A 9221-nucleotide genomic window follows, 5' to 3' on the forward strand; every position below is an offset into this window, starting at 1 on the left:
TGCCAATCAGCGCAGTAAGAAGGCGGGAGTTATATTTGAATCGTTGGTGGGAGGCCGTGATGTCTGTACGGAAGAAACTGCGGCTTCTGTTTGAGGAGCCCCAGGTGGGCGGCACAATCACGGTAGAGCGGCCCGAACCCGTGACGTGGCCCAGTTGCCAAGCCCAGCGAGGCGCACCGAAGCAGGGGAGCCGCGGGGAGCCAGTCCCGGGCGCTCGGGGACTCAGGCTGGAGGACTGCATGGTCTATCAATGCCGGCGCTGCCGGGTCGTATTAGGAGACTCGCTCCACTTGTGCGCGCAGGAGGAGAAGCTCCGCCTTTTTGTTTGTTTCAGTGAGTTGGTCGGATGTTTTGAATAAACACACTAAAGTCGAACTGCCAGGCGGTGCGAATCGGCGAAGTTTCGAGGGGCACCGAAACTTAGGCAGGAAAATGCGAATCGATCTGCTCCAAGGATGCCTATGGGGCTCTCGCTGGCTAGGACATACACGTGTTGTGCTTGTTAAGTATGAAACGGTCCCGAAAGTGGAAGGGTGTGTGTGTAAGAGCAAAACATCGTACTTGATTTAGACGCGTTTTCCTCTAATTAATTAGCATAGTGATTTGTTCGTCACTTTTGCACCTGTAGAATTTGGCTAAGCGCTGAGCCTTGAAACCGATTTTCTCAGAAATTTGCTATGATTATGTTCAGTAATGTGAACTGAGGTGTGGCATATTTGGCACTCGTAGCCAAAGAAGCGGCTGATCTATGCATTCCAAAGTGTTTGTTTAGTTATTTGACCATTTCACCGTCATCGTAAATGACAAGAATCGTGGAATTTCAACTGTATAACTTCTTGGGTCACAATACTGAGACTGATTGCATCCTTCGGATCAAAACAATAGGCCCTTAATGTGATAATAGAACTCCCATAAATTTTAGGGGGTAAATATAAATACTTGTATTTTGAACACTTGATGGATGAGCGACAAACAGTCTTGCCTACCCTACTTTAATTATTTAGAATTTAAATTTAGGGCATTCCAAACAAAGGATTCTAAATCAAATCTTTTTCTCCTTAGATAGACATGCATGTTTTATTTCATACACATGCTTATTCTAAAGGAGATCCTTACACTAATTCAAAGAGATTAGTTGGGTAATGTGTAACTGCACTGATTATTACAACTTAGTATTTGGTTCATATATTTTGATTCTTTGATTTTAGCTTGATACATAATCCATTATACATTTATTCATTCAGTTTGTATAGCTGCTGATTTCTGAGTCGCCAATGAACAATCATCTAAATACTTAACCAGTTAAACACAATATAAAAATAATTAAAAAGAAACAGTAGCGCCCCAAAGATAGGATAACCCATAGGTATCAACATAACAAGAAAAGGGAGCCCTCCAAATACTCAGGACCTCAGGCTCAAGCCAAGTTTCAAGGTCTTCCAAAAGACCAGTAGGTTCAGGCCATCTGAATCTCAGGAAGAAGTATGTTACAGAGGACAGGTACTACCAGAGAAAGGTTATATCTCCTATTTCCCACCAGCTGACATTATTTGGCGGACAGAATCTGGAGCATGTTCAACCTGCATGTATAGATGGACTGGATTGAATAGGTAGATACAACTGGGAGAAAATAATCCCACAGGTAGCCTAGTCCCAAGCCATGAAGGGCTTTAAAGGTGACAGCCATCTGTTAGATGAGATCTCTGAACCACTGAACAAAATCTTTCAGAGCTCTTGAGCCCAGGGGAACTACCAGAGGACTGGAAAAGAGTTGTTGTGGTTTCAATTTTCAAAAAGGGGGGAAAAAAGAGTCTCCAGAAAGCTACAGACCAATCGACTTGCTATCAATACCTGGGGAAATCCTGGAAAAGATAATCAAACAAGCAGATTTGTGAGCACCTTAGAAATGAACAAGGTCATTACCAGATGTCAGCATAGGTTTGTTAAAAACATGTCACACCAAATAAACCTTATTGCCTTCTTTGATAAAGTGACTCAATTAGTGGACCAAGGAAATAGAATCAATATAGTATACTTAGACTTCAGTAAAGTATTTGATAAAGAGGAGCACAGCCTACTTGGTAAGATAGAATGTGGGATAGACAGTATCACCACCAGATGAAGTCGTAGTTGGCTGACCAGCCACACTCAGGTGTGTAGTCCTCAATGGACTTACATCTACATGGAGAGAAACATGCAGTGGGGTACCTCTGTCTTGGACCCAGTGCTGTTCAATAGCTTCATAAAAGACCTAGATGAGGGAATTGAAAGGGTGCTCATCAAATTGTGGATGTTACTAGGCTGGGGGGAATGGCTAACACTTGGAAGATAGATCGAGGTTTGGAATGATCTTGACAGATTTGAGTATTGGGCCCTATCCAACAATGCATTCCAGTAGTGAAAAAAGCAAGGTCTTCACTTAGGAAAAACCAGGTGCACAGGATAGACAATACCTGGGTCAACTGTTGTACCTGTGAGAGGACTACTGCACTACCATAGTGAGTCCACATTTGGAATACCATTATGATACTTTTAAAAAATGTTGCAGGCCCAGATAGAGTGGAGAGAAGGGCAACAAAATAAGTGTTTGGAGCTAAATCATGCCATGAATAGCTAAGAGAACTAGATATGTTTAGCCTAACAAAGCGAAGGCTTAATGGAAACCTTGCAGCAGTCTTCACTTGAATACTTGAAGGGTTGCCACAGAGGAGGGGGTCAATTTATTCTTCATAGCACCTGAGGGCAGGACAAGAAGCAAAGGGTGAAAGCTCATCAGAGAGAACCTACCTGGAAAGGCCTTTCAATACATTTGGAAGGGGAAGTTTATTCAGGTATAGGGACAGCGTATGACATCCAAAGGTCATGTGGTATATGTGTGTCATCTACCAATAGCTATCTCTTTTCTTGCAACACAAGAGGCTAGAAAGATTGTGGGCTGTTTTGTTTGATTGGGTTTTGTTTTAGGTTTGTTTTTTTTTGCAAAATCAAAAAATATAGTTGCCTAAACTAAGAAGTAAAAGTTTTGGAAACCTTTTTATTGCTAATAGCAAGACATAAGGTTGGTCAATTCTCACTACAAAAATGATCCCCAAAAGTGGATTCTCCACTTGTGGGAAACACTAAGACAAAAAAAATATGTTTGTATTGCTGATATTCCAGTGCTGCCCTTATTTTCTACAGAGGTCACAAACAATGTTGTTGTGGAAGACAACTTGATGGTCTGTGTTGAAGGAGACCTCATTGGTTGGTGGGTATCTTTTTGAAAACTTTCCAATGTATACTTGTGATTTCATTAAGTATTTTGAATGCCTGTAAGACAACAATGTAACCTTAAAATACATGCATATTTTTTTAACCAAACACCTCAAAATATGCCAAGAGAAAGCATAGTTGCCTTTACTCTAGAAATTGTCTACCTTTATCATATTTAAAATAACATGCTTAAATTTCAAATGCTCTATCTGACTTTGCATATAGTTTTTTTCCCATAGAACTTATGTAACATATTTCATTGACAGTGTGGTTGCTAATATTCTTCATTTTTTGAATGTTCATCTCCCCTAGAGTTCATCCTTACCTGGTAACCATTTTTTTATATCATGTCTTCATGAAATTGTCTGTGTCATATCCAGCCAAAAACGGCCATATATGAACATTGTCTTCATCTATTCCACTTTTAAAGTCATATTTTACATATTCAGACATAAATTCTTGCCAAATAGATCTTACCTAGCATTCTTTACTGACAATATGGTTGCTAATATTCTTAATATAACACCACTGCTCCATGAGCTGCATTGGCTGCCAGTCTGCTTCCAAATGTAATTCAAGGTGTTGGTAATCACCTTCATGGGATGGGTCCAGGTTACTTGAGGGACCATCTCATCTCAAAGGGATGGACTGGCCCCATCCGTGCCAGCAGAAGAGGCATGCTGTGGACCTGTCATCTTGATTATTTCAGCGGGAGGGATTCAGGAAAATGGCCACCTCTGCCATTTCACCTGCTCTATGGAACATCTTGTCCCTGGTATGAGGTGGGCCCTGGCCCTCTGAAAGAACCTAAAAACCTTGCTCTGCCAGTTAACTTAGGGCCCCAGAGGCTAAGTATCACTGTGGAGGTGGTTGATCGATTAACAACTGATCCCTCCCCCCAAATCTTTTAATTGGATTGCAATGTTCTGAATTTTATATTAACTTATGTTTTTAGTTTATATCGCTTTTTAATTTTTTAATGATTGTAAGTGGCTCAAAGTTACCTTGAAGTAAGATGGACGGGCCACTGATACATTTTATAAATAAATAAACAAATAATCTGGTTTACATTAATCAGCGATGGACATTCTCCCTCTGCTCTGGTGTTGAGATGTGCCCTCCATGGTTGCTATAGTTGCAGGAGACAGTGGCCTGCATCACTGCTTTCTGAAGCACTTGCCAAGCTTGTCAGCTCCTTATAAACATAGGCTTAGTGTTCTAAAGTTAGGTGAGTTTAGCATGTGTCTATAATTCTTGAACTGTTTACTATTTCTGTTGGGTTCCTCATGAAAATTGTTTTTTTGCCAATAATATGATGGGCAGTTCAGTAGAGGTCTTGGTCAGTGCCTGGAATGGACTCATGGGCATCAACCCATACTCATGGATTTGGCTGGATTATACATCAGCTGTAAAAAGCAAGAGAGTAATATAAAAAAAACAAAAGTCCCAAATGAATGAAAATACTACTGATTGATGTTCGATGGTTGCAAATTCATTTACAAGTGCAGAACCAAGAGCTAATACCCATGAGGCTCAAAATACATAGACTGTAAAGATTTATGGAACATAATCTGAAATGTTTAATTGATTTTATGTTTTCTTTTTCTTCCAGCACCTACAACACATTGCGTTGTCAGTCCTGTCAACTAGACATGGGCTTTGTCCTCTATAGTGCAAAGTCACTGGCTTACCTGCGAGGCCTCTTCTGTCTTTTTAAGGACAAAATCACATGGTTAGTATTCTTCAAATGCATATTGAATTATGTTGGTATATATGTATTAATGTAAAGGGTAACCTCCTGACTGATATAAAATATGGTCAAGTTTAGATACACAATTGAAGTCTTTGATAAAAGGTATCTAGAATGCTTACGATCTGATGTATTTCAAAAAGGCCACCATCTTGCTTGTTTTGGCTGTTAGTATCATGTATATGCAATCTTTGGCTGTTATTTCAAAATATTTAGTTATTCTGTACCAAAATAATTTTTTTCAATGTTCATCTCACCAAGATCATCCTTAACTGGTCATAATTTTTTGATGTCATGTGCTTAGAAAGTTGTTCCTCATCCCATATCCAACCCCAAACAGACTTATATAAAAATTGTCTTTAGCTGTTCAAATTTTAAAGTTATATTTTGCACCAGATTCAGATTTTCCAATAGAACCTATCTAGCATACTTCACTGATAACATAGTTGCTAATATGAATGGACCTGGGTTACTTTAGTCAGCTATGGATATACTTCTGCTCTGGCCATATGGCTGCAGGAAAGACAGAGGCACCAGCCTGCAGCACTAGACATTTGTCTAGAACAGTGATTCCTAACCGTTTTTTGGGCATGCCCTACCTAAGCATCTCTAAAATCCTGATGACAGCCCCCCCCCCCCCGCCCCATGCATATAATTCTTACTTTACTCAAAAAGTGAACTCTATTCACACAGAGGAAGCCTAAAAGGACACTAACAACATTCAAATTGGAAGATTCAAATTGTCCCCATTAAAAATCAAATTGCCCCCCTGTGGGGCATGGGCCCCTTGTGGGGAACCACTGGTCCAGAAATAGGAGTAGAATTCTCTAAAGTTCTGATCCTGTACTGTGTAGTTTAAACCATCACTGGATGCCTTACATCAGGATATCAAACTTGATTTCATTGAGGGCCGCAGCAGGGTTGTGTTTGACCTTGAAGGGCTGGGGTGGTGGTAATGTGTGGGCGTGGCCAGGGTGGGCATTTGACCACAGGGTCAAGATGCTATTTTCCCTTCTTTCTTTCCACGGTTCTTTACTATAACCATTTTCCTATCTCTTGTACAAGATATTACTAGCAAACATTTATTATTCTTCATACTCCACTAAACTTTTTATTTCTAAATTTATACCTCATTGTTTAATAGTAAACTGCTTTTCCAGGCAGAAAGGCTAATAATAAAAATTCAGTAGCATAAATAACATGATAAAACAGCACAGGTAAATTTCCAGGATAGTAAATAGAAATGGCTGTCAATTATAGATTGTTGATGGTAGATTAAATGGATCTACTGTCAATTTGCAAAGCATTCCTGACCTGCTCTCGAGTTGCCATAGGCAGGGGTATGGAAAAACTGAGCCTCACAGCTTCATGGAGGACCTTGCATTTCAGTCAAAACAAAGCACATTCCAGTGGCAACGTCAAGGTCATCTCCAGGGGGACCCACAGTGGCTGGAGGGAGGGATTTCTACAACCCACAAAATTGCTTCATTGGGAATGTGACTGATGACACTTCTTGTGGGCGGGAGGAAGCAGGGTCAGAGCCAAGGCGCAAATTAAGTGAGATCAGAGTTGGATTCACTTGGTTTGTGCCGACATGAAGCTCCTAATAAATAACTGGATTTATTTTGAATTTAATGGTTAAGCACTGTAAACTGTTTATTTTCTTTTTAATGAGTCAATATTAAAATATTTTTAACATTGGTTTTAGTTACTTGCTACAAACTACCGCTACAGTAGAAGCTTCAAAAGTAACCTGTCCTGTTGTGAGCCTAAAGGAACATGTAGCGAAAGTAAGTGTTTTCTGGCTTTAGTTTTTTTAAATCTATAGCTGTAGAAATTGGAATTTATTTAATTTATATTTATACTATGCTTTATATTTATATGATTTATATTTATACTATAAGGAATGAAAAAAGATTATAGTAGAAAATATACAAGGCACTCTGTCCTCTATTTAGTTTCTTTGGGTTTTGCCACGAGCAATAATAGACCAGAAACGTCAGCATTAAAAAAATAGGGTGGAAAGATTATGCTACAGTGGATCGCAAATGTCATGGATCATATTGGAACAGACCAGGCTTAACTAGCTAATGGTGACTTCATGGCAAATTCTAATATATAACTGTTTACTTTTCCATGCAATGTCCACTATCTAAAGATTCTTGTAGAACTATAATATGAATCATAATTTTAGTTCAGGATTGGAAAGCCTATGGGGTTGAAGTGCTATGGCAATTTTTTACCCAAATGGAGCAGAGTTTATTGTCTCCCACCCCAAATTAAAGACTGGTTCCAATGGTTTAAGGATGGAAGGAAGAATGAAGAACTCTCACTTCCTTTCCCAATGTTCTAGTAACATTACTTCAGTGAGTGACCCTAGAAAAGTAGATGACTGAATTGCGTTCCTCTCAGATGTTGCTCAGCTGTGCTTCTTCAGTTTAATTAATTAGTATTTGACACTAAAATTCTCATATTGCTATATTATGCGGTTGAATACTGAAGGTATTAAAAGAAAGAATCCCATTTCTGCAGTATTGCTTATATGAATATTTTTAAGTTACAACATAACACTGGTCACTTTAGAAATATTTGTAAACAGTCAAATTGCTTGATATTCTGTACTATATTCTTTTTACACTTAGTTCTTTGTTTGTAGTTAAAAAAGAGTCTTGTACAAGTTCATATGCGCATGGAATTGCTAATTAAGAAACTAGAAGAATTCAGTCAACAAAGGATTACATGTGAGGAGAGCTGTAAAGGAAGACCATATGGATATACAAATTGAAAGCTGAACAGTTAACTTTTTAGAGTTGCCTATCTCAACTAATAGTTTTACAATAACTTGGGTTTGTAACTGAAAATTTAAATTAATATGGCTTTAGAATGGCAAATTGGTAATACACAATTGTTTCCTTTTCTAGCACGCTCAAGGGCATATAGTATTTGTGCATGAATAATTATCCCAAATCATTTAACTTCTACATGTAAATATTTCTATTTACTCTAACAAAAATCTTTAAACATTGTATAACTGCCCTAAGATTGCATTGGAAACTGGATAGTCTAGCTGAAAAAAATAAACATTTACTTTGTACATTCCTTTAAGTTATCTTGTTTTTTTACATTTGAGAAAGATATGTTCTCAGGACTCAGCTATAAATTGTGGACAGTAACATTAAAATTGATCAAAAAGTGAAACATTTTAAATTCTAGATTAACATTTTACCAGAAACATTTTAATTATCAAACTACCAAAAGTAACAATTTTTGAGGAAATAACCCTTTTTAATTATGGGCAAACCATTACAAAGTCACTAATGTGCATTGTAATGTGTTCGTTATGTTTTCCTTTTTGTCAGAAGGCTTACAGCCAGAAAATTCAATTTCCTGGTTATTGTACTTTCAAGATTGAAATATAGGCTGCCGTGGATGTAGTATGTTTTTTCAGCAAGTATGCATAGGATTTATATCCATAAAATATAAAAAGTTTCTTTTTAGTCAATCAATTTACCGTATTTTTGGGAGTATAAGACACACCAAGATTTTGGAGAGGCAAATTTTAAAAAAAAGTTTTTGCACTCTGCAGACCTCCCAAAAACGGCCGTTTTTGGCAAAAGCAAAAGTTGTTTTTGGCAAAAAAAGAAAAGAAAAAAGGAATGCATAGTCTTTAGGAGGCTTGTAGATGCTCCTGGGGACCGGGGGGGGGGGGGGGGGGGCAAAAACTGCCTGTTTTTTGCTCATTTCTGCCCTCTCCAGCCCCCAGGAAGCCTCCTAAAGGCTATGCATGGCCATTTTTGCAAAGGGGGCGGGATTTCAGGAGGCCAAAAATGCTGTATTCAGTTTATAAGATGCACCCAGATTTTCAGCCTTTTTTGAGGGAAAAGATGTGTTTTATACTCCAAAAAATACAGTAGTCAATAGTAACAAATGCTTAAGAGATTTTTCTGCAGAACCCCCTGAGGCAATTACTTCTTGCTGCTTAGTTTGGAAGTAGAAACTGTTACTCCAATGAACAAGAATATAGGAGCTGTGATTAATTGTAATGATTACATGCAAGAATTCCAACAAGTACCTTTACATGTGTATCTTTAGATATCCAATTTTTGGTAACAAACTGTTCTTTCTGTGATCATCCAGAAGCTTGTCTTTGTGAACAGCACTCTGTAACTGTTCATGCTTTTGATAATCATCAGTCTTTACTTCAGGTTAATACTCACAC

The 9221-nt window shown here is 38.3% G+C and overlaps 1 protein-coding gene across 1 annotated transcript; it reads left to right on the forward strand.

Annotated features, from left to right (window-relative positions):
- The first annotated feature begins 34 nt into the window (after positions 1–34).
- On the forward strand, positions 35–8176 carry OIP5 (Opa interacting protein 5). The gene is made up of 5 exons (XM_032229977.1): positions 35–333; positions 3181–3247; positions 4865–4984; positions 6711–6792; positions 7659–8176. The coding sequence occupies exons 1-5, from the start codon at positions 60–62 to the stop codon at positions 7785–7787; spliced, it is 672 nt and encodes a 223-aa protein (XP_032085868.1). The 5' UTR covers positions 35–59; the 3' UTR covers positions 7788–8176.
- The last annotated feature ends 1045 nt before the right edge of the window (positions 8177–9221 follow it).

This window comes from Thamnophis elegans, chromosome 1 (assembly GCF_009769535.1).
Source record: "Thamnophis elegans isolate rThaEle1 chromosome 1, rThaEle1.pri, whole genome shotgun sequence".
Lineage (NCBI taxonomy): Eukaryota > Metazoa > Chordata > Lepidosauria > Squamata > Colubridae > Thamnophis > Thamnophis elegans.